The 24627-nt window shown below is 52.5% G+C and overlaps 1 protein-coding gene and 1 long non-coding RNA gene across 8 annotated transcripts in view; one reads left to right on the top strand and one right to left on the bottom strand.

The window, feature by feature from the left end:
• NLRC5 (NLR family CARD domain containing 5) overlaps positions 1–24627 on the bottom strand; it is an 85891-nt gene that overhangs the window by 25909 nt on the left and 35355 nt on the right. For 3 of the 5 annotated variants that reach the window (XM_043436647.1, XM_043436645.1, XM_043436646.1), the window contains exons 7-26: positions 22608–24282; positions 21266–21349; positions 21037–21120; positions 19607–19690; positions 19388–19477; positions 18694–18753; positions 17002–17067; positions 16425–16508; positions 14036–14119; positions 12968–13057; positions 11061–11129; positions 10379–10444; positions 10192–10260; positions 9233–9316; positions 8775–8858; positions 6847–6936; positions 5584–5628; positions 4520–4606; positions 3636–3719; positions 1037–1120 (exon numbers count right to left, since the gene is read on the bottom strand). In XM_043436647.1, the coding sequence (XP_043292582.1) occupies positions 1037–1120; positions 3636–3719; positions 4520–4606; positions 5584–5628; positions 6847–6936; positions 8775–8858; positions 9233–9316; positions 10192–10260; positions 10379–10444; positions 11061–11129; positions 12968–13057; positions 14036–14119; positions 16425–16508; positions 17002–17067; positions 18694–18753; positions 19388–19477; positions 19607–19690; positions 21037–21120; positions 21266–21349; positions 22608–24282 (3163 nt within the window). The remainder of the gene's footprint in view (positions 1–1036; positions 1121–3635; positions 3720–4519; positions 4607–5583; positions 5629–6846; positions 6937–8774; positions 8859–9232; positions 9317–10191; positions 10261–10378; positions 10445–11060; positions 11130–12967; positions 13058–14035; positions 14120–16424; positions 16509–17001; positions 17068–18693; positions 18754–19387; positions 19478–19606; positions 19691–21036; positions 21121–21265; positions 21350–22607; positions 24283–24627) is intronic. The other 2 variants (XM_043436649.1, XM_043436648.1) reach the window with 1 other exon arrangement.
• LOC122420982 lies at positions 11189–22126 on the top strand. Of its 3 annotated transcripts, none has more exons than XR_006263421.1 (3): positions 11189–11320; positions 18379–18540; positions 21756–22126. It is a non-coding gene; the product is annotated as an uncharacterized LOC122420982 (long non-coding RNA). The 3 variants fall into 3 exon arrangements; XR_006263423.1 differs by lacking the exon at positions 21756–22126 and adding an exon at positions 20333–20603; XR_006263422.1 differs by having other exon boundaries at positions 11218–11340.

Below are 24627 nucleotides of genomic sequence, written 5' to 3' on the forward strand. Positions count from 1 at the left end.
TGTGACCTGGGCATAGAGAAGCCCCTCTCTGGTCTGAGGTTTCCTACCTATTTATTTTAACCTGCAACTTGTGTGTCCCAAGGAACCCACCCTTTCCTGGCAGGGAGGAACCAGAGTGGGTTCTGTATTTTGACATGGGCTCTGCCACACCTGGGGCTTCCCTGATGGCTCAGATGGTAAAGAATCTGCCTGCGATGCAGGAGACCCTGGGTTGGGAAGATCCCCTTGAGAAGGGAATGGGTAACGACTCCAGTATTCTTGCCTGGAGAATTCCATGGACAGAGGAGCCTGGCAGGCTACAGTCCAACACTTGCCCACCTCTGAGAAGTCACATGTCTCCTCCCTCTCCCACAGGACTCAGGGATAAGTAAGATCCTGGGTGTGACGAGAGCCATCTCAGGCGGCCGAGAGATCCTTAGCAGGAGTACTTAATGTTGCTGTTCTTAATGGTACAATTTAATTTTCTGCTGTATTTTTCCATCTCAGCTACAGCTGCTTTTGCTCCCTGCTAGAAAAATATTTAAAGTAAATCCTTTTTAAATTCTAAGCAGTCTGAGCTGAAATTAGAAAACAGAGTTTTAAATGCTTTGGGGGATGCTGTTTAAATTCCCCTTTTACAGAATTAGATGGTGACCTTTCAAGACGGGTGTGTGATGTATACATGACCTACAACTGTAAAGTCTCTTTAGAGGAGCAGGTGACCTTTCTGTGGGTAGGAAGAGGTACATTGGCCTGGTTGTCACAGGCCTTCCATTCTTCAAGGTGCTTTTAGAGCAACTGTCTTGTCTGAATCCCAACCCTGTGGGGAGGGTGAAGATTATTAGTTCCGTTTGTCAGATGAGGAAACTGAGGCTTACAGGGGTCGAATAACTCCTCTGAGGTTGATAAAGTATTAGGGAAGAGCTGGAAGCAGCTCCAAGTTGTGCCAGGTAAAATGATGAAACAGCTCAAGGGAAGGAGGGAGGGGACAGAAGGGGATGGCTTTCCAATGCAAGAGCCTTGGCTCTGCACCGGGAAATGGGGAAACTGGTCTTACTGCAGCAGGCTTAGCTGGGCAAGCTGTGGTAGGCAGTGCAGCAGGGTCTCCAGGCTCTGGTCACTCAGCACCTCGCAGGACAATCTGAGAAACAAAGCATGTGAATGAGGTGGGGAAATCAGGAAAAGCTAGATGTGTTCTATACCAGGACTGCCCAAAACACCCCCTGTGAATACTGGGTCCTTGAGTTATCATTGAGGCCGGAGGAAAAGGAAGGTCATATATGCTTGGGAAATGCCGGGTTAAGTCACATTAGTTTTCTCGGCTGCAGGACTTCTCAGAGCCTTTAATCTGCTCTCGTGCCTTGTGAATTTCTAAGGGACTATGGTAGGTGTTTTTTTTCCCCAAAAGACATGGACTAGAAGGATCATTCTTTTGAGGGCCTTGAAGACTGGTACCCTGTGGAACGCACCTGTTAAGAAGAGAATGCTGCCTTAACCCAAAGTAGTGAACAGACCAGTGGCAATTCAGGCATTTAATGGGTCAGCAAAGAAGAGACGCAAGGTAGCTCGGATCTCTGACTGTCCATCAAAACCAGACCAACCAGCTGATCACTCGTCTAGATAACTCATAAGAAGCCAGCCCACTTAGGAGGAACTCCTGATGCCCACCCTGTGATCTCTGCTCTGGCTGGAGGACTGTGTTGACCAGCATCTCCCAGTGCTCTGGGATTTACAAACAGCCCTCCCTGGGAGTTGGGAGCCACCACCTGACCCCCAGAGGCATTTGGATGGTGTTTTCCTTCTGCCTCCTCCCCTCTTGCTTCCCCCTCTTCTCTCTGTCCCCATCCTCGGTCCCCTGAAAGCTGCCCTTTCCCCTCACTGGGGTTGTCAGGAGTATCCCACCATGTTCTTTTCTGGCTGGAGGGGAACACAGCTTGTGGGGAACAGTGGGAGGGGCCGCCTGTGGTTCTGGAGTTGGAAGCGAGGAGCCTGTCAGGACCCAGGCTGTAGGCTCAGCTATACCTCCTCTGTCCTAGGACTGGGTCTGGGGCTCAGGGCATAGGCAGAACAGTGGCTTTCATTGAGGGGTGGCCTGACCACAAACACCAGTGGCTTTCCCCTGGACCCCCAACAGACATAGTGCCATGGCCTCTGCTTGGGTCAGTGCTGGGTTTACACACTTTTTTTTTTTTTAAAGCAACAGAACCTTTACCCATTACATCTCACATGGAATGCTGAAATGTACACATCATGCACCATGATATAAATGATATTAACAAGCAGAGGCAAGTGGGGGACGGATCTCTCTGGACTAGCTTTGCAGCTTTTCTATAAAGCAAGTCATCAACTGTTCTAAAATAAATGGTTTGTTTGAAAATTCATTTGTTCCACATGTCTCAATTAATATTTCAGAAAAGCCACAATGTTCTGTGATAGACAAAAGGTTGTTGCAGAACTTGTTGAGATCCTGTGTCTGTTAACAACATCCTACCCCCTCCTCCTCTGTGTCCATGTGTGTTTGAACAAGGAGAGAGGCATAAAAGGACACACCCCTGGTGTCAACATAAGGATATTGTTAACAATGATAATGGTAATAATAATGGATAATAAGCTTGTTGCGAGGGCCAGAAGGGCATTGGAAATGGGAGCCAGAAAGCAAGGGAAGAAAAAAAAAAAAACTAGCAAAATGGAAAAGAACATATGGGGCAAGGGGGCTTCCCTGGTAGCTCAGAGCATCTGCCGGCAATGCAGGTAGACCTGGGTTCGATCCCTGGGTCGGGAAGATCCCCTGGAGAAGGAAATGGCAACCCACTCCAGTACTCTTGCCTGGAGAATCCCATGGACAGAGGAGCCTGGTGGGCTACCGTCCACAGTGTCACAAAGAGTCAGACACAACTGAGCGACTTCACTTTCACTTTCAAAGTGAAACTGCAGAATGTAGCTGGCCTGTGACTTCAAACAGGAAAAAACTGTATACACAATGGAGAACGCCACCAGGACAAACAACAATGCTGAGTTGAAAAGGGAAGGGGTTACTTAGGTGAGGCAGGTTTGTCTTGGGTTTCTTTACTTTATGGTAATTATTATAAGAAAATGACAACAATGATGATGAGGGCAGGAAAGTCTGACTGTCCACTTTGCAGATGACAAAGCTGAGACCCAAGGGGTTAAAGCCATTTATTTGCCTTAAGTCACCCAGCTGGTCGGTGGCTGAGCCAGGACTCCTGATTCTAAGCCCAGCCTCTGGTCACAGACTCAGGTGTTCTGGGGTGAGCTGGTATCCGGGGGTGGTGGGGGGGGTGGTGTGCCCTTCAGAATGACAGGCTCCAGCCACAGAGGCAAGCCCAGGTGGGAGCCAGGGTGATGCTCCCAGGGTGGGGTGGGAGCAGACTGGGGCTCCCAGGTGCCCCGAGTTGAGCAGATGGGAGATGAAGCCCCAGGCCCAGCACAGCCTCTCTCAGTGGGAGGGGTGAGGTGCCTGAAACCAGGGTCACTGGGAGGCAGCGAGCCTCCAGGAACCTTCCTGGGGTGGGACTGCGGGGTCTGACAGGAAGGGACCAGGAAGGACTCACCTGGCCTCTAACCAGGCCACCCCCACCCCAGGTCACTGGGCAGGTGCCCATGTCGTGGCCGTGGGCTGTGTCCTCAGTACTTACTGGACTTCCAGGGGCCCCGGGCACTTCTCCAGAGACTTGCAGAGGTGGGAGATGCTCAGGGGCTCCAGCTGACATTCCTTGAGGCTGAAAAGGGGCAAGCAGGCACGATGAGGTCAGGGAGGGCTCAGGGCCCCTGTCCGGCCCCCCAAACCTGCAGGCCACCGGCCCCTCCCCTGACATGCAACACCCCACCCCCTAGAGGCGCCAGTCCCCCTACTCTGACAGTCACAATCAAGGCCCCCTGAGCGCTCAGCAGCTCTGATCCACTCCCAAGTCCTCCTGGGCTCCTGCCTACATCCAGGCTACCACTTTCACTCACCCGGGCTACCTTAACATCCCCTGGGTTCCCAATCTTGCTTCCCTCGACGCTCCACCCTGCTGGCATCTTATCTGTAACAGTATAAAGCTGACCACCCTCTCCTGTGCTGAAAACCGTCTGCGGCTCCTCAGTATCCTTAGGCTAAAAGTGAAATATCTTTCCCATGTCTCCACTCAGCTTCATTCTCCCCATATAAGCTCCAGACACCGGGACACGCTCCCCAGGAGCGAAGCCTTCACTCCCCACCACCGCCCCCTCCCCATGAGGTGTTCCCACACTGCCTGGTTCCTGCTCCTCCCCGCTCCCTGATAACCTTGTTCAGGCACCAGCTATGAGCTACCGTGTCTTTCTTCTTAGGTGAGTAAATCAAGCCCCAGAGACAGGAGGAGCCCCGCCAGGGTCTCACAGCCCCTCACGGCAGGGCTGGGAAGTCTTCCGAGAAAATAACGTGGACTCCTCCACAAGGGGGATGTTGGAGCCCCATCGCCAGCCCTCCCAGACTCTCCACTCCCTCATCCCTCACCCCATTGTGGTTACCCCCAAACAAGAGGCGGTAAGACAGTACCAGAAGCTCCTGGGGATGTGGCGCTGACCGAATCCCAACCGGGCTCCAGCTCGGAACTCTGGCAAAGATTCAGCAGCCAACAGATCCCTGCAAGCCGGGAAACCATCTTGAGAGGAAAATTCAAATCATCCACGTTGGAAGACTTGATTCATTAGGGCTGGAAGGGCCTTTGTCACAGTCAAGCCCCTCCCTGGACGGTTGGGGCAACTGAGGCCCAGGGAAAGGAAGTCAGAGTGAGGACACCCACAGCTTATACCTGTCCAGGTGGGCAGCACCTGACCAGGTCAGGTCGGGCAGGCATTAGGACAAGAGCCCCCCTCTTTCTGACCATCACTGTGGGTAGCACTCACATGACTTCCACCTCTCTGCGCCTTGATCCTTCTGGTTTCAAGAACCCAGAGAGTCCCTAGAAGACTCGGGAGACCCTAGCTCGGCAAGCAAGACCACCCTGGCTTCAGGCAGCTCCCTTGCTACCGCGAGGCTTTTCTCTAAGGCATTGTCTGGAAATGCACTCTGACCTGCTGGCCCCACTTGAGGCGCCCTTGTACCGGCCAAGGTGAGACCAGGCGGCCGGCCTCCACTAGGGGGCAGCCTGGAGCCCTGGCACAGAAGGAACCTGTTTACCGCAGGGGCATGGAAACTTTTTCAGAGCACCAATGGTTCTTGGTTTCTCAAATGTGATACTCAGCGTGTGGAAGGGCAGTGATTCACAGGAAGGCAAGAGTCTGCGCAGTTCTACAAAGGTCTCGAGGCAGCGGCGGGGCTGCTCCCCGCCACCCTCCCACACAGCCGCAATCTGCTAGCACCTGTTTTGTGGTCGCATCACCCATCCACTCCTCCCTCCCTCCCATCTCAGAAGAGATTCAAGGCAGCTGATTACTGCACATTAATATGGGAAAGAGGGTTACAGAAGTGATCCATTCCAGACTGTCAGATATGGGTGGGTTACTCTATAGCTAACAGCGGTCAGTATGGGCCTGGGGGTGGGGGGTACCTATAGGAAGTGGGGACCAGAGAGAGAGGGGACCACCCCCTGCCCAAACCTCAGAGCTTCCCCTCCTTACCTGCCTCTTTTGTCACCTCTCAGGATGACGTGTTGGCTCGCAGAGCTGTAGACAGAGAGAAAGCAGTAGAAAGGGCCAAGGGCTCCCTTCCCGGGCAGTGGCAAGGGCAAGAGACCAGACACGCTGGGTTAATTAATGGTGGCCTGTTTTCTCAGCACACAGGACAATAAACATACTACATATGAAGCACACCACTGACATGATCTTTGATTCTCACAGTAAAATCGTGAGGTAATGAAGTATTCTTACCCCGACTTCACAGACAAGGAAACTGAGGTATAGAGAGACCTAGTGATCTGCTCAAAGCAACACAGCCAGTGAGCAGTGAGCCTGGACTTTTGAACCTGGTCTTTCTGCTACTGCACCACCTACTCTCGGAAGTGGGAGGGGAGGGATGGGCAGACTTTACCTGAAACCATGGAAGATCTGCTTTGCCTGGCCCAGGGCTGCTTGGCTGGGAGCCTTCCCTTCTTTTTTTTTTTTTTTAAACTTTAAGTTTTATATTGGGCTATAACCAATTAACAATGTTGTGATAGCTTCAGGTGAACGGGGAAGGGGTTCAGGCATATATATACATGTATCCATTTTCCCCCAAACTTCCCCCCATCCGGCCCCCATCCAGGCTGCCACATAACATTGAACAGAGTTACCTGTGCTATATAGTAGGGCCTTGCTGGTTATACATTTTAAATATAGAAGAGTGTATCAGTCCATCCCAAACTCCCTAACTATCCCTTCCCCCAATCCTTCCCACTGGCAACCATAAGTTTGTTCTCTGTGAGTCTGTTTCTGTTCCGTAAGTTCATTTGTATCATTTCTCTTTAGATTCCACATATAAGGGATGTCATACAATATTTCTCCTTCTCTGTCTGATTTGCTTCGCTCAGTATGACAGTCTCTAGGCCCATTATTTCCTTCTTTTTAATGGTGCCTTCCCTTCTACACTCTCATCAGCTCTAGAGACCCCACCATTCAGGCGGGTTCCTGAAAATTCAATGGCTACCAGAGAGCTCTCAGTTTCCTTAGACATCTCCCGGGGCAATCCAGAGAGTAAGTATGGGACAGTATACGGATTGTGTCCCATGGTGAATTTTGAGAAATTTGAGCATTCATGGAGCTATATTTCACTCATTCATCTATTCAATCATTCCACAGACACACACCACTTGTTCACTGGGCCTGGTATCACACCAGAGCCCTGAGGATGCTGCATCATGAATGGGACAGACGACGGATGGGACAGGGTCCCAGGGGCACTCTCACCTGAATTCCAAATGTAGGAGCCACCGCAGAGAAGAGAAGCACTGGGTCAAACTGAACACACCCTCCAGGGACAAACCGTTCTCACTGAGGCTGGAGAATCAGAGGGGTGTTGTGGACGAGGTCACTCAGGACTCAGTAACACCCTCTTTGTGGTCAGAGCACAGGGCTGGGGAGGGCTGTCCCTCCCTGCACCAGATAATGGAACACTCAGAACCCCAGAGTTACTCAGAGTGTCTCTGCCAACTCCCCATTGTACAGACGGGGAAACTGAGGCCCAGAGAGCATCAAGGTCTTGCCCAAGATTAAGAGGCAAGTTGGTGACAGAGCTGAGATTAGAACTCAGTGGTTCCCTCTATCTATAATGAATCTGGGGTGACTTGTGCCTCAGTTTCCCCACCTCATCCAGGAGGAGCAGTGCCCAGTGCAAAGTGAAAATGTGAGGCCCCTTGTTGAAAAAGCAGGAACGGAGCTTTTCCTCTTTCATGGCCTGTCAGTCCGTCCTGGTGGTTCAATATTTGCCACTTAACATAGCACTCCTCAGGCACTGGGAGACTGGCAGGTGGGTGCAGACCCTCACAGGCTAGAAGTCACACCAGGTGTTCCCAGTACTGACAAGGTCACAGGAGGATATTCTGGAAGGCTCCTTGATAGCCCAGCTGGTAAAGAATCCGCCTGCAATGCAGGAGACCCCATTTCAATTCCTGGGTCAGGATCTTTTCCAGGAGGGAAAAGATCCCAGAAGGGATAGGCTACCCACTCCAGTATTCTTGGGCTTCCCCTGTGGCTCAGCTGGTAAAGAATCTGCCTGCAATGCAGGAGACCTGGGTTTGATCCCTGGGTTGGGAAGATCCCCTGGAGAAGGAAAGGCTACCCACTCCAGTATTCTGGCCTAGAGAATTCCATGAACTGTAGAGTCCATGGGGTCATAAAGAGTCAGACATGACTGAGCAACTTTCACTTCACGTCACTTCCAATCTGCATAACATTTGCCTGCATCAGTAAGGCCCTCCTCCCCACCCTCTAGAGGCTGTGAACAGGAACAGAAGCAACCTCTGCTGGTCCCAGCGTCCCACTGAAAGGCAGCTGGAGTGGGCAGTGCCCTCAAGCCACAGCACGGGTTATGCCCAAGCCACAGCCACCCCCTCCCGTGTTTCCGTGTGAACCGACTAGAACCAGGAGCTCAGAGAGGTGATGCAAGTTGTCCAGGGACGCTGCAAACCTAGGACCTGTAACCAGTCTCCTGCAGCCAGGAAGGCTCTCCTAGAAGAGCCAGGGAGGAGAAGGGGGCGTGTGAGCCTGGAACCCAGGGACCTTTAAGGGCCTAGAAACTCTGGTTGGGTGCAGGCAAAGTCTGGGGGTTCCCGGCCTCCTTCCAGGGCTCCCCTCCCATAGTGAACATCTCCCCTCTCTCGGCAGGTGCTCAGGGCTCTCAAGTCTCCAGTCACACTGCTTTGGGTGTCTTCTTCAGTCCAAACCGCCCCTGCCAACCTGGCCAGGGCCCCATCAAACAGCCCCTCCCCGCACCCCGGGGCCAGAATGGCTGCCAGGTGTTGCGCTAACCAGGCAAAATCCCCAGACCTTCCTGCCTGGGCCTTCCTGAGAGCATGCGCAGACAAGGAGCCGGGTCTGAGAAGTGAAACCTCAACTCAGAAGCTGGGTTGCAGAATCACAGAATCCAGTCTCTATTTTAGTGAGAATCACAGTAGTTAGCTACCCTGTTCTGAACATTTGCCATGAGTCAGGGACTGGACCAAGAGCTGGATGTATACCACCTGTCTGATTTGATCTTTATGATAACGCCAGGTGGGAATGAGATGGGACACAGACTATCCCCCCACCCCTTCATCACCATACCCTCTGCCCCCAGCCCACACCCCCTCATCCTGATGAGATCCCATCTCAGAGGCTTTGCCCAGAGGGCTACTCACTTCAAGGACTGCAGAGAACCCAGTCCTGGGAGCAGCCGAGCCAGCAGGGCCACACCTTCATCCCCCAGAGCATTGCCTGATAAGCTGGGAAGGGTGATGGGGAGGACAAGTCAGTGGAGGGTGGCAGGGGTGGAGATGGCAAAATTTACAGTCCTGGGCTGCCAGGCTGGATCTCAGCACCCAGCACGGGGTCAGGTGGGGTCCCCCCTGCCAGGGGTTCTCATCCTCAGATTTGTGACCCCTGAGGGATCAGAGTTGGGCTTCAGAGTGTCAAATGTGGGGGGGGGGCGCTATATTTTAGGGGGATGAGTCACAACTTTGACCAGGTTCTCTGAGGGGATGCAGCAAGGAACAAATACATGATCTAAATCATAAGAAACAAACAAAAAAACCCACACCACACTAACACCTACCAACTGATGGCCCCACCCATCCGCCCGCCAGCCGCAACCACTTACTCAAGGTGACCGAGGCAGCAACTTCCTCCCAGCGCTTTGCAGAGCAGCTCCAGGCGCTGGGCTTGCAGGGCACAGTGCGTCAGCCTGCGGAGATGCAGAACCACAGCCCTGCAGCGCCCGCACCGCTCGGCAGAGCGGCCAGAGCGGCCCGCCGCCCCCAGACACACAGGCGGAGGGGCTGGCGGAAGGGTGTATCTGGCCCCCAGACAGACCAAGAGGGACCGACACACAGCACACACAGGATGTCACACGGGCACATAAGAGTCAGAGTCAGCAGGTGTGCTAAGCTGCTTCGTGTCTGACTCTCTGCGACCCTATGGACTCTAGCCCTCCAGGCTCCTCTGTCCACGGGCTTCTCCAGGCAAGAATACTGGAGTGGGTTGCCATGCCCTCCTCCAGGGGATCCTCCCAACCCAGGGATTGAACCGAGGTCTCCTGCATTGGCAAGTCAATTCTTTATCCCTGGGCCACTGGGAAAGACACACAGACAAGAGAGGGAGAGGAGAGACAGAGAGATTGAGAGACAGACTGATGGCCAGAGGAGGACAGACAGAGAGGGAAATTCGGATGGACACAGACTCAGAGAGAAGGCTGGAAGAGTTGTGATGGGAGCCCTGTGGGGCTGAGCTGAGCCCCCAGGCTTAGACCCCTGGATCAGGAAAGAAGGGGCTAGGTGCTACCCATTCTCTGCATCCAGAGTTCCCACAAGTCCTCAGCTCCTGGAGGTCTGGGGGGCTAACAGGGGTGGGGACCTTGGGCAGGGAAGGTGACTGAGGGGCTGCCCTGTGAGCCCCATGTGGGGTGGGCTGGGCAAGGGAGGCGACAGGCAGGAAAACCAGGTCATGACAGCAGGTCATGTCCTCTGGGAGCACCTGGGGCTGGGGCTCGGGGACAGACTCTGCACCCAGGAAGGGAGGAGGCTGGAGCCCGGAGGAGCCTGCAGGCCATCACGGTGGTACCTGATCCTCGGGGAGCGCAGGGACGGCTCGGAGGGCATCTGGAACGTAAGGCTGTCAGGAAACGTAGCCCTGGAAGGACACACACCAAGGCCAGTCTCAGCAAACACCTTACCCACTGTCTCAAACTCCAACCTCAGTGCCACTCCCCACCATTCAATCCCTATATGAGGCCTGGGGACAGTCAGACCTTGGTTTCAATGGGTCCTCTTGATTTCCTGGCTGGGGGGCCTGGGACAAATCACTCAGGCTGGCACTAGGAGAATATAAGTGAATTGCCTTAGTTTGCTGCCTGGTGCATAGTGAGTACTCAGTTAACCTTGGCTCTTAGTATCTTTGATCTCATCACCGTCAGTGCCTTCAAAGATGTCAGCCTCAGCGGCAAGCAAGCCGTCAAAAGCTCAGATCCTACAGAAAAAGACTGTAGTCGAACACTGAGTTGAGTTTCTGCCTGTGTGTTGGGCTGGGGCAAACCCAGGAAGGAACCCTGGAGGAGGCAAACACCCTCTAAACGGTCCTTGCACCAAAGGGAGCCCGAAGTTCTGACCAAAATCAGAGCTACAGGCCAGGGGGTCCTCTGGGTTTAGGCTGAAGGGCCTCGGTCTCCCACGAGGAGCTCTCTGGCTACTCCATCCCTGTCCCAGTCTGCGTCTGGTACCCTAGGGCTTTCTTCAGGTACCACTTTGGGGAAGGCTCTTCATTCTTTGAGCCTCCCCTTCAGGGTAGCATCCCAGCCGAGCCTGCTGACTTCCTGCACCTTCGTGAATTTGTCATCCCCACCCGCCACCGCTGAGTTGCACAGTCCAGCTGCAGAGGTCAAGAAGGGGACGGTCCGGGCCGAGGGCTGGGCTGGGATGTTGTCAGGGCCCTACCTCTTCTGGATCCCCTCCTGCTCCTCCTGCTCGGGGGCAAACGTGAAGACCACAGTTTTGTGCAGCAGGCTGCAGAGAGAAGAGGGGAGGGAGGAGGCAGGAGGTTTACGGGGCTCCCTGAAGCTCTGCGTCATTTTTTCAGCTGGGCCTCTAAGGGGTCAGCCCCCTGCCTCTAGCTGCAGCACTTCCTCTGATTTGCCCTAACGTCCTCTGAGCTTCCTGGGGGTCTGGAGTCTTTCTACTGCAGAAATTTCACAAAGGTATGGGCCCTCGTTTCCTGGTAAGTCTTTTCTTTCTCTGAAATCAAACTTCAGCTCTGCTTTCTCTCTGGCTCAGGCTGAAATCTCTCTCCCTCCTTCCTGTTCCTCTGTGCCCAGAGGCTGCGGGTGCTTGGCCCCACGTGGGGAGGCCACTGCCGGGCCCAGACAGGCACTGGGCGTCCACGGGAGGCTGTGACTGACAGCACAGCCCTAACCTCGCCTTCCCAACTGAATGTTATAGACACTGGGTTGGCCCGAAAGTTCATTCGGGTTTGAAAAACATGCATGAACTTTTGGGCCAACCCAATATATTTCCAATTACAAAAGTCATACTTCTTCCTGCTGGAGAACTTAGAAAATATAAGAGTAAATTAAAAAGAAAATAAAGAAAAATCACCCACAATCTCTTCCACATATCAATTACCACTGATGGTATTGATAACATGTGGAATGGGCCCTTCAAGTCTTTTCTCTTCTTAATGCAGTTGACAGTCTTTCTTAAACAATGGATATATTTACAGGTTCTCTTTTAAAAATTAATATTTCAAAGGACAGATGAAGCAAGGGTTACATGATGTTCACAGTTATTGGTGGGAGCTGGGGAGTTCATTATACTATTCTCCCTTTCAGTGTGATTGAAAAGCTTTATTATATAAACAATGAATTAAAATTTTTATGTTTACTTAATAGGCCACAGTCTTCCCTGTGCACTAAAGCTGCAGCTGTATCATGGTTCCCTCAAGTTCTCTCTGGAGGCAACTTAGTCTATTTAACTAATAGCACTAATATCCTATTGTTAAAGATTTAAGTCATTTTCAGTTTTTCCTATTACAACCAAGACAGAGATGAACACCCCTGCAGGACTAAGTGTTTGCACGATCACGGTGACCTCTTCATTATAAATCCCTAGAAGTGAATGGAGTGACATTTGCAACACCATAGGGGCCTTTACTCAATTATTATATACAGCGAACCATGGTCCCCTAGTCTACCTCTTGGGTAAACTTGGTCTCCCTTTCCTCCTTTGAGGAGTGTTTAAAGCAGGACCTCCCGACTAAGTTGAGAGCCCCTATGGGTGGGGACCATGTTGACATTTATTAACATCTGTCCTCAGCTGCCCAGATTGAACACAGAGACTTACAGAAATAAGGTTCGGCCCCCTTAGAAGCAGAGTCCCTTGGTCACCGTGTACACGATGTACTGAGGGTCTGATCTCAGGAGAAATCAACAAGGGGTGGAGGGAAGCATAACAGGGCAGATCCTCGGCCAGATCCCTTGGGGTGCAAGAATAGTACTAAAAGTTTGCCCCACCTGAGGCAAGGGGGCTTGTAAGTTACACCTCTGCCTCCATCATCAGCTATTCCTGGTTGGGGGGATAGGGTGGAGGGGTACCCTCCCAGGCATCACTGGATCTTATCTGCCCGGGTCTGTTCTCCAGAAGAGGTATAAGCTGTGAGCGGCCAAAACCTTTAGTAGCTGGGAACGGGCGCCCAGCTGTAAAGGGGGTCTAGGCAGGCAGCAGCAGCTTCTTCTACCAAAGGCCTAAGGCCAGAAAGGATGCCGAGCACTTAGAGAGGGATGACGGGACAGCCTGGGGCTCCCCGCTGTGGGTGGCAGTGGGTGATGGTGGTCCACGGGAGTTCATACCTGATATGTAGCTCTGTCAGGGCTTGGCACGTGCTCACCACACTCAGCATACCCAGCACCCCGGCCACAGAAAGCCCATTGTCGCTGAGGCTGTGGGCAGGAGGAGGGAGGCAGCCATCAGCAGGTGGCTAGCGTCCCCGGCCCCAGACAGCTCCAGCCCCCTCCTCCTGGCTCAGCAGCTGTCACTCTTGGAATGTCCTGGCTCCCTAACCAAGGGGTCTCAAAGGCTTCTGGCCCAGGTGAATGATTCAAGAGGCATGTGACCCCCTGCCCCACATAGAGAATAAAGTTCTCCAGCTGGAGCAATAAGCGCTGACTTACTGTTTTTGCCTCTCTGATCCTCAGTTTTCCCATCTGAAAAATAACCACCATTTTAATCCCATTTTTATCAATGGGGGAAACTGAGGCCAAGAAACACTAAGTTCCTTTCCCAGGATCACAGAGCTACTGAGTGACAGAGCCAGGGTCTAAATCCAAGGCCAAGAATCCAAATCACTGTTAACCTCAACACCGCCCCCCAACATAACTCACACTTGATGCTAAGAACCCAACACATCCCACCCAAACAGCACCCTATCCCATACCTTGCATCACCACAGCACATCCAATAGCCCACTACCCTTTCTTGTCATCCCACTGCCACCACAACCCATCCTTTCACCCCCAAAGCATATCCCCACCCTAACATACTACTTTCCACTCCAACATCCCAACCCAACACACCAGCACCCATCCACCCAATACCCTAAAGCTGCGCCAATAAAACACTGCACCCCACCCACCACGGGGCGGCTGTCAGGGCAAACTGGAACACAAGCTACCGATGTACACTGAGCATGCTCTACACGTACAAGGGGTTTTCATAACGGGACCTGGGTGGCGCATGCCAGAGGCAAGAGCAACACGTGGCCGAACCACTCCAGCTACACTGGAGCTGGGAGAAAGCAGGGGAGGTCACGGAGCAGCATCGCTTCTGGCGGCTGTGGGCATGCGGATCAGGGGTGGCAGGGACCAGCTGGGGCTCTGCTGGGCCCTCCCTGGTACCCGAGAGTGGGGCAGGCAACTCACTCCAGCTTCTTCATGATGTGCAGTTGAGGAGCAGCCTCTGCCATCAGTTGACAGCCTTCATCTTTGAGCTGGTTCCCTGAGAGGCTGAGACAGAGGGGTCTGATGTCCTGTGCAGCTAGGGTGGGGTGCCCCCTCGACCCTCAGCATTCACACAGTCCCTCAATGACTTTAGTCAAAGCATCACTCCAATAAATGAGACTCAGTTATAAAGAACATTGAAAGATTGTGTACTATACGCTGAAACTGTCGTAGGTGCTTTCACAATGTTTGGATGTTTAATCCTCATAACAACCCTATGAAGTAGGCACTATTATTATCCTCACTTTACTGATGAGTAAACTGGCTTCCAGAGTGGTTGAAATTTTCGATCAAAGTTGGACCTGGGATTTGAACTCGGGCAGCCTGACTTCAAGGCCCCACCCTCAACTGTTTCCCTATGCTACAACCTACATAATTACTTCTTGTGATGAGCTCCATGCTCATAGGGGGATCTGATCTAATCTGGGGAAAAGAGAGACTTCCCTGATGTTTGAGCTACTTGCTAGAAAAACTAGGAGTTCAATAGGTAAGGGGTGGGAGAGAGATGGGGGAAGGGGGTTCCTGGTAGCAGGGAGAACACAGTCAAAGACCCTGTGGCATAGCACATTCAAGGACCTGAAAGAGAGCCAGTATGTCCAGGTTAAAGATTGAGTGGGGGCTTCCCTGGTGGCTCAGTGGTAAAGAATCCGCCTGACAATGCAGGAGACGTGGGTTTGATCCCTGGTCTGGGAAGATCCCACAAGCTGCGGAACAACGAAGCCTGGGCACCATAATTATCGAGTCTGTGCTCTAGACCCTGGGAACTGCAACTATTGAAGCCTGCCTGCCTAGAGCCTATGCTCTGCAACAAGAAAAGCCACTGCTATGAGAAGCCCATGCACTGCAACTAGAGAGCAGTCCCCCACTTGCCTCAACTAGAGAAAAGCCTAGTTGAAAAAAAAGCTGCAACTAGAAAAGCCTAGAGAAAAGCCTAGAAAAGTGCAACAAGGAAGACCCGGCACAGCCACAAAAAAAGTAAATAAACAAATTAAACAAAGAAATAAATAAGTAAGATTGAGTGGGAAAGTGGGGTCAGATGGGGCTTGTGGGGTTGCGGGCTGGTTCTGGGTCATACAGTATTTGAGGATTTGGGCTTTACCCTGAGCAAGGGGAAGGGGCAGGCAGCAATAAAAGGCAGTTCACTGCCAGGTGGAGGTGGCCAGGATGGAGGCAGGGAACCTAGTGAGGAGGCATCCAAGTGGAAGATGAGAGTGGTTTAGATTAGGGAGGTGGATGAAGAAGATGGAGAAAAGAGAATAGTCGTGTCATGCCACATGTAGGATCTTAGTCCCAGATCATGTCGGGCCTTAGCTCCCCTATCAGGGATCAAACTCATTCCCCCTCCAGTGGAAGCGTGGAGTCTTAACCACTGGACCATCGGGAAAGTCCCAAGAGAATGTCCCAAGGGAACTATATAGGGGGAAGGACGACTCAGGATAGACTGGCTATAGGAAGAGGGCAAGGGGGCTGAGAGGTTGTCTGATCTGTGTAACCAGGTGGGTGATGAGGCCCCCCTGCAGGTAAGAACACTGGGGGAGGGACAGGCTTGATGGTGGCTGGTGGAGGCTGGTGGAAGCTGGGTGGAAGTATGTGAGTTTGGTAAAAACCAGCTTTTAAGCCTGTCTTGGTTCTTGCAATGGGACAACATCAAGGCTGAAACCTTGGTCATCAAGGCTGCCTTCACCCCATCCATCTTGCCCCACCCCAACTTCAAGCCCACTTGACTTTCTGGGATGATCCTGGCAGAGGTCCCTTCCTGGTGACATGACAGGACCTCCACTGATCCCCAAACCACACTCTCAAAGGCGTCACCTAGGAGCTGGACATCCTGAGAATTTTCTCCACTCCCAAAGAGGTCATCTCATTGCTACTCTGGGAGGAAGACAGGGTGAGGGGACCCTGAGGGTTGTGGTTTAGAAGATAAGACCTAACTGTCATGAGCTTTCTGCTTTGCAGATCTCTGTGAGGATAAGGGCAGGAGTCAGACTGAGCCTGAACCCTGGCCTGGAGTCTTCCTAGCTTTGTGACCATGAGCAAATTTACCTTTCTGTGGCTAAATTTCCTCCATTATAAAATGCCCACAGTAGGAGTACTTACATCATAGAGATATAAGGATTAAATGAGAGGATGTATGTAAAAGTGCCTGGTACATGACAGGTGCTAAATAATGGTAGCCGTTCTGATGATCTGATTCCCCCAAATTCTTAATGAGGAGCATGCCCTTCCCCACACCATCCACCCAAAAGGCCTTGCCTACTCTGCCCTGCCCTCCCCTTCCATCTCCTGTCCCAGTGCTCCCCATGATACTCACTCCACTTCATCCAGTTGTGGACCTTCCCGCAGCTGGGCTATGAGCACCTCCACATCATGGACCCCAAGCTGACACTTCTGGAGCCTGAAGTAAAGGTCAGAGTGGAGAAGCTCAAGGTCAGAAGCTACACTATGGCTCCTATAGCTCTGAGTGTGGCTGCCGGGAGCTGGAGGAGCCAGGAGGCCGGCAGACCTAGGTCTAATCTTGGCCCTGTTTTTCAGTAGCCAAGTGACCTTAGACAAGGCACCTAACCTGTCTGAGACTCAGTTTCCTTCTCTACCAAATGGAGCTAATAACGTGTACTTTGCACGGTTTTAAAAACAATTAAAATGAGGTAATGGATATAAAATATTACAGTGCCAAGCACAAAACAAAGGGCCATTGAATAACAGATTTTAGTGTTGTTCTTATGACAGATGCTCCTGGTTCAGGCCAGGATGGCTTATTCATATCCTTTCCCTGCCACACATCTGCTTTTCCCTTTATCTTCCCTGCCCCTGCCATGCCTCCTCTGGGAAGGTACCATCTTCCCCACATCATATCCCTCCCCTCAAGGCAATGGATCCCACCAAGGTACCTGAGTGCCAGGCTTCTCCTCTGAGCCTCTTCCCCCTGGTTGGCATTTCCCTGTAAGTCTGGGTCTCTGGCAAGAACAAATCCAACATTGGCTCAGGAGACCCAGGCATGATGGACCAAACCTCTTCCCTTAGTTTCTAGGAAATGATAACCCTGACCCACAGTCAATGAGTAACAAAGACGGTTGCTTGAAAGTATTGAAGGTGCTATTCAACAAAGCAGCAGAAAATAAGGTCTGCAATCAATTGGGACCTTGATTAAAATTCTGGTTCTGACATATTTAGCTGCGTGGCCTTGGGCAAGTCACTTCATCCATCTGAGCCTCCATTTTCTTTTTTCTAAAGTGGGATGACAACATCCAACACATAAAGTGATTGAAGGGTTGAATGAGACAATGTATCGTCGCGTGTCCAGCATAGGCACAAAACTGAAGCTTAGTAGAAAGAAGCTGTTATTGTTCAAGATGTGATAGTCTTCACTTGTACTATCTGTGGTTCAGAAGGCTGGGAGCATGGATGGTACATAGGTGCAGATGGTGGGAAACCAAGAAAGTTCTGGGGGCTGCAGGGAAGCTGGGGCATCATAGGTTTTCACCAACTTCTAGAGTGGTGCTGTCCAGAAGAACTTTCTGCAGTGACAGAAATGTTTTCTACTTGAGGCATCCACTATAGATGCGAGCCACTAGAGTCACTCATGGTCATTGAGCCCTTGAACAGTGGCTAAAGTGCCGATGAACTGAAATGTTCATTTTACTTAATGCTAATTAAAATAAAATTAAATAGCCAGAGGGGCATCATAGCTCTATGCAGTCAGAGGGTAAAAACATATTGGTCCTCCCAGACCCTTCTGAAAAAAGTGAAAGTGTTAATCGCTCAGTTGTGTCTGCCTCTTTACAACTCCTTGGACTATAGCCCACCAGGCTCTTCTGTCCATGAATTTTTCCAGGCAAGAATACTGGAGTGGGTAGCTATTCCCTTCTCCAGGGGATCTTCCCAACCCAGGGACCAAACCTGGGTCTCCTGCATTGCAGGCAGATTCTTTACCATCTGAGCCATCAGGGAAGGCTCCCAGATCCTTGAATAGGTGAGCAAATTGAGTCTCAGAGCCTTATGAGGACATACAACTTCATTCATTTCTTGAGTCTCACAAGGGGGAGGTGTGAGAGAAACACACACACAAAAATTTAATGGGATGGTAACTTCCCTATTCTGCCCAGCCAGGAATGGCCAAGCTGGAATCCATGAACAACCTAAACAGCCAGCATTTGCATGGCAACTGGATGCCAGCAGTGTTCTAAGCACTTTAAATGTGTTAATTTATTCAATTCTCAGATCAAGTCAAAGATGCTGAAACCATAATTGCCTTCCTTCTTTTTCAGTTGGAAGTGTTTCCCTGCCTAGTAATGCCAAGCTCACTGTGTCTTCATGCCCTCCCTAAGGGTCTGATCACTCTGAGACTTCTGAGGATACCTTCTCATCACAGGAGCTGGATATGGTCCAGAGACACCAGAGAAAGCTAAATCCTTGGCCAACTCTGAGAAGTAAGTCATTTCTCAGGGAAGCAGTAGCAAGAACCTCCCCCCACCCCACATTCCAGTTCTTCTTAAGTTTTTTTTGCAATTTTCCCCACAGCTGCCTAAGCCTAGATTGCTTCTCAGAATGAGCCCAGACTGGCTCCATCCCCAGCTTCTTACCCTTGTAGCTCAGCAGCTGTCTCTGTGGGTGGGGAGAGGAGGAAGATGAGGTCCGTCTCCCTGCAAGGTCAGACACGGAGCTGTGAAACCAGTACATCACCCCCACCTGTGCACCCCAGGCTGCCCCAAACATCCAGAGAAAGCTGATTTGTAATTCACAGAGAAACAGCAGAATTGGCGAAAGTGCTCAAACTCAGACATATACAATTGTGACTATGTCATTGCTAGATGAATCCTGAGTGTTTTAAAAAGCCAGGAAAACACTTTTTCTTTTTTTGCTAGAAAAACAATAAAAACTAGGACTGCGGAGAGTTTCTACAGGAGTCACAGAGTTTCAGGATTAAGAGGCATGACATTTGATTTTCCCCGTGACCCAAACTGGCAATGGTATTTCAGCACCACGGAGAGCGACATGCGACTCAGGATTCCTTCCACTCTGCCAGTTGTTCCTAGATTTGGTGATTCATTCCCTCATTCATCCACCCATCCATCTATTTATCTTTCCATTCATTCACTACTTATTGAGTATGAGGTGCCAGCCTGAGTTAGGCTCTGGAGATATCAACGTGAGTAAAACAGACTCACGCATACACACATAGGTCTTAAAGACCAGTGGCCGCCTCCTTTTCCCATCCCCTACTTTCTCCTCCCCCTTTTTCAAGACCCTGAAGGCCAGGACCCCAGTCTTGCTCACCTGACCTGGAGCATCCTGATGGTAGGGCACATGACCGCCACCTTTGTCAAGGAGAGTAGTGTTGACACGGAGACACTGTTGCGGCTCAGGCTGCATGATTGTGGCAAGGGTGCCAGGAATGAATCCCCCTTCCCATCCGCCCCAGACTCTCTCTGTCTCCAAAGAATGGGTGGGTGGGGGGAGGGTGTCTTAGGCAGGGGCAGTAGAAAGACTGCTTACTCAAGTTTCTGGAGCCGTGGTAGGTGAGAGAGTACCTTCACGATGTCCAGCACTTCCCTGTCCTTGAGCTGATTGTCCTGGAAGCTGCAGAGAGACCAAGGCCCAGCCCCTCAGCCCTGGAGTTGGGAGACTTGGGAGCCCCAGTTGGCAGGTGACAGGCATGGCCATCATCATGCAGGAGACACAAGACAGGGTCCCACAAGAAGTTCATTGTATCCAGCAGTTCCAGGTGGGAGGAGAGGCCCTCTGATTGGCCTCACTTCTGTCCCTGTTCAGTCCCCCTGTGGGAGTTTCTGCCTGGGGGCCCAGGGGATGCAGATGATGGATAGTGAGGTCTCATGAGGAAGGGGTGTAAAGACCCAGGGCCCTGCACTCAGGGCTCTAACTCAGGATCTGCCTGAGACCTGAGTTCATCAGGGTCTCTAGGCTCTCAGGTGATAAGCAGACTGGGACACAGAAGAAGTGGCTTCTGGCCTCATCTCTGATTCTGATTCATCCAGAACCCAAGGTCAAGCACTGTCCTTTCTGACCTCACATTTCCCACCTGTCTGCAACCAGCTCTGCCTGGATTCCGAGCTGGAGGGACAAAAGAGATGAAGAGTGTAAGGGTAGCTCTGTGTGTAACCACTTGGTCAGGACAAAGACTTGGTGACAGTGAACTTGTTGACATTTACTTTTCTTTTGTAATTATTGAGAGTGACCGTCATCTTTTCTCCAATCACCCAGAGTGACCGTGAACAAAGACACCCATCAGAGGGGGCGGAGTAGAGCTCGGTCCAGCTAATGCTCCTCTCAACAACCAGTGCACCCAGATGCTGGCTGCATCTGCCTGGACAAAGGGGTGACTTCTAAAGCTCATAATGGTGCCATATAAGGTAGCAGAGGTCCTGCCAGGGAACTGCTGGGGAGGATCCCTGGCCCCACCCTTCTCAGGTCACACATCACAGATACAAGGCAGGAGTATATTCGTGCGTATGTGTTTAGATGTGTATGTGGATCTAAGTGTGCAGGCATATTCTGCTGCATGTTTGCATGCAAGTGGGGCACGTACATAAGTGAGCAGTGAGTTTAAGTGTATATACACACGTGCACTTAAGTGAAGGTATGTGTATGCTTCATGCCTTTATGTGTACCCACCCAGCACCTGCCTACACACTGCCATCCCTTCTCTCAGGGCCACAGAAAGAGGGAAGGGAGCCTCAAAACTCAAGCTCCTTCAAGATGGCCCCAAATATTAGCACTTCTCTGGGAGCCTTGAGTTTGGACCCAGTCCCATCTGCTTCTCAGGCTGATGCCTCCTCTCTCTGGGTCTCACTGAAGAAGTACTGGCCAGACTCTAACGGAATACACAGCACCCAGTCCAGGCCCAAGGGGGGCCCTGGGCACTGAAACCTCTCCTCAGCCAGCAAGCCCTCTTGGAGATCACTCACCTGACCTCCTCCAGCTGTGGGCAGAGGGGCAAAGCCTGCACCAGGTGGCTGATGCCTCGAGCAGTGATCTTACTTCCTGCTAACCTACAGGGGAAGCAAAGATGGTGAGAGGAATGGGGCTGGGGAAGGGGGTAGGCCAGGAATCTGCCCTGTGTAGGGTTGAGGGAAGGGAGGGGAGTTTCAAGCATCCCCAGCTGAGGATGCGTCTTGGTTCCAAAGCCTGACTCACCCCAGCTTCTTCAGGCTCCCCATCGTTGGCAAGCTCCTGGAGAGGGCTTCTGCAAAGGCGTCCCCACACTTCCTACTCTTAAAGCTGCCACAGGAAGAGGCAAAGTGGCAGAAGATCAAGGATGGGCAGGGCTTAGAGGAGGCCATCATTTACCCCTCCTCTGAGAGGAGGAATTTAATTCAGTAATGGCAGTAGCAGCAGTAGTGATAGTTGTTGTAATTGCTGCAGTGGTAACAAATACATATATGGCAAACACTGCCGACTGTCCACCAAAACCTACCCTCCACTACAGCTGTGACTGTGAACATCATTTTCCAGACAGAGGTGGTGTTTCCCAGCCTCGCCTGCAGCTCAGTATTGACCATACGACTCCAACTATGTTGTCACCACTGGAATGGGGGTGGAAAGGATGTGCCCTAGTTCCAGGATCAGCTTTAACACATTGGGCACGACTAATCCATCTTTTCTCTTCACTTTTCCCCCATGCCAGAGCACAGGTGTGTCTGTGACCATGCAGATCAAGATACCCTAGGAGATGATGGAGCAACCATGGAAGGAACCCAGGCTCCTGCATAATCATGGGAGCTGAGCCATCCCACTGACCTGGACCATTTACTTCTGAGTCTTCTATAAGAACAACAATAATAAAAACTACATTATTTAATCCACTGTATTTGGCCAGGGAAGAGATGGTTTCTTTGTTACTGTACCCTAACCTTTTTTTTCGAGCTACTACACATATTGAGCCTTTACTCTGTGCTGGGAATTGTGTTAAGGGTTTTTCATGCATTCTCACAACAACCCTATGTGTTAGGTACAATTACTGATTCATTTGAGGGATAGGGAAACTCAGGTTGCAAGGTTAAAGAACCTGTCCAAACCCAATAGATTGTAACAGCACAGCCTGGATTGGTGTTCCAGCTCATGACTGAGGGAAAGAAAGGGAAAGATTGAATCCAGAAACCATGACTAGAGGACATCTAACTAGACCCCAGAGTTCCTGGCAAGGCATGGAGCTTCCTCACTGTGTTGTAAGCTAAAGGGCAGTAAGGAGGGGCCCATCGGTTCTTTATATAATCAATTAATTAATTTGGTCATGCCACATGGCTTCTGGGATCTTAATTCCCCAACCAGGGACTGAACCTGCACCCTTGTCATTGAAAGCATGGTGGCCTAACTGTTGGACAACTGGAGAAGTCCCTGCTGTGATATTCAAGATTCTTGCTCTGCTTCTTTCAGCAAGGGTCTGCCAGACTGGCTGGCCTCCACTCCCCCCAAAGTCCAGTTCTCTCCCAGGGATGGTCCCAGGTCCTCCCCAGAGCTCCCCTGTCCTCACTCTCACCTGAGATTCTCTACCTGCCCACAGCCTGCCAGGGTTTCAGGGCAGCGGGGCTCCAGGGGGCAGCCCTCAAAATCCAGATGGATGGGGCCATCCCTGTGCCCCAGGATGTTGGTCAGGGAGGCCAGGTCAGCGTAGGTCAGCAGGAAGTTGTGGAAGGGCAGCTGCTGGGGGAGGCTGTGGGCCATGAAGCGAGCCAACTCAGGCTCCTGCGTCTCACCCACACAGTGACACAGCTCGACAACCTTGGGCCCCGTGAGCCGACGGGTGGCCAACTTCCTCAGGGCCTGCAGGACTGCCGCCTGCTTGGCAGCCACCCACTCCTCCTCCTGCTGAGCCAGGAGGATGAGGAAGGCACGGCAGGCGTGGGACGCCAGGCCGGCCAGAAAGGTGGGAAGGTGGTCCAGCAGGCCCAGCCTGGCTTTGGTCCGCTGCACCCAGCGAGAATGCAGGGTGACGTATTGGCTGAGGGCCTCTCTGTCCACCTGGGGGCTGGCCATCAGGTGCAGGGCCGCGAAGAACTCCTGCAGGCTGAGGTGGGAGAAGGCGTAGCCCATGTCCTGGTGCCCGGGCCCCGTGCACACCCCGAAGGAGGTCAGCAGGCCGAGGGCAGCCCCAAAGGCCAGGGTGGATGCAGGGATGTCTCCTGCAGAGAAGATGACCTTCCCTGACTCCAGGCCACTCAGGGCCACCTCCCCGAGACCCAGCAGGGGCTCAGCAGGCAGGACCCCTCGGGGGTTGAGGGTGAGGAGCATCTGCACGTAGCTCTGCGTCATGGTAGGCAGGAGGGCCGCCGACTGGCCTGGAGACCTGTCCGGGAGCAGGTGATGGAGGCAGAGGCAGGCGACTCGGCACAGCGCGGGCACCGCACACAGGCTCCTGAGGTGTCTGTCCGCGCGCAGCTCCGCCAGGGCCGCCTCCTGGGACGGCTGGTCGCTGAAGAAGTGGTTCACGTACTCCTCCACCCGCGGGCCGTCGAAGCCCCACATGTGGACCGTGGCCACCTCGGTGGGCAGGCAGGCGGGCAGCTTCCCTGGACGGGACGTGGCCATCACCCAGCAGCCAGGCAGGAGGGTCCCACGGCAGAGGCGGGAGAAGAGGGTGAGGGCGGACGCCGGGTCCTCCGGATCCGCGGTCTCCTTGTCGGAGCAGGGCTGGAGGATCTCGTCCAGCCCATCGAAGATCAGCAGGATTCCATCCGCGTTCTCCTTCAGGTGCTGGAAGACAGCCTCGGGGCTGGCCTCGGGCCTCAGGTACACATCAAAAAGGAGCTGCTGCAGCGTCAAGGAACCTGTGATCAGGTTGAGCTGGCGAAATTCGAAAAGGAACACGGCCTGGAAGCGGTCCAGCTCACCATCAGCCCACTTCCGGCAGAGCCGGTGGGCCAGCGTGGTCTTGCCCATGCCCGCCTTCCCCAGAAGCACCCTCACTCTCGGGCCCTTGCTGGCCTTGGTACTGAAGAGGTCCCGAATGTTCACGAGGGTGCCATCTTCTGCCTTGGGGTCCCCTGTCACGGCACCCTCCTGCGTGTGGAAGGGCGCCGAGGTGCGGCTCCACTGCAAGATTGGAGGGACGTAGGCTTGGTGGAAGGCCAACGGCTGCCCAGGCCCGGGGGTCCTGTCGCCATAGCGCTGCTGGGCAGAAGTTCTCAGTAGCTGCAGGTACCTCTCGGCCAACTCTGCAGGGGACAGGGAGATGGCATGAAAGCAGAAGGCCTCCCTAACCCCAGCTCCCCTTCCTCCCCCCAGCCCCCCTCCCCCTCATCAGGTGGTTGGGATCCTGTAGCCTCAGCTCTGCATGTGTGTGTGGGTGTGGGCATGGAGATGGCAAGGGCACACGGGTGGTCTTGTGCCACCCAAATTCCCAGAATTAACTGGCTGTACAGAAGCACAGGCTTTGGCTGCCATTCACACATGGAAATAATGAATGGGGACGTGTGGATCATGGCTCTTGTTTGTTTTGCAGCAACGCAAGTGGCGTAAAGTTTTCAAAAAGATGGGAGAGAGGAAGGGGGGGGTGCTTC

The sequence above is a fragment of the Cervus canadensis genome, chromosome 18 (genome assembly GCF_019320065.1).
Source record: "Cervus canadensis isolate Bull #8, Minnesota chromosome 18, ASM1932006v1, whole genome shotgun sequence".
NCBI lineage: Eukaryota > Metazoa > Chordata > Mammalia > Artiodactyla > Cervidae > Cervus > Cervus canadensis.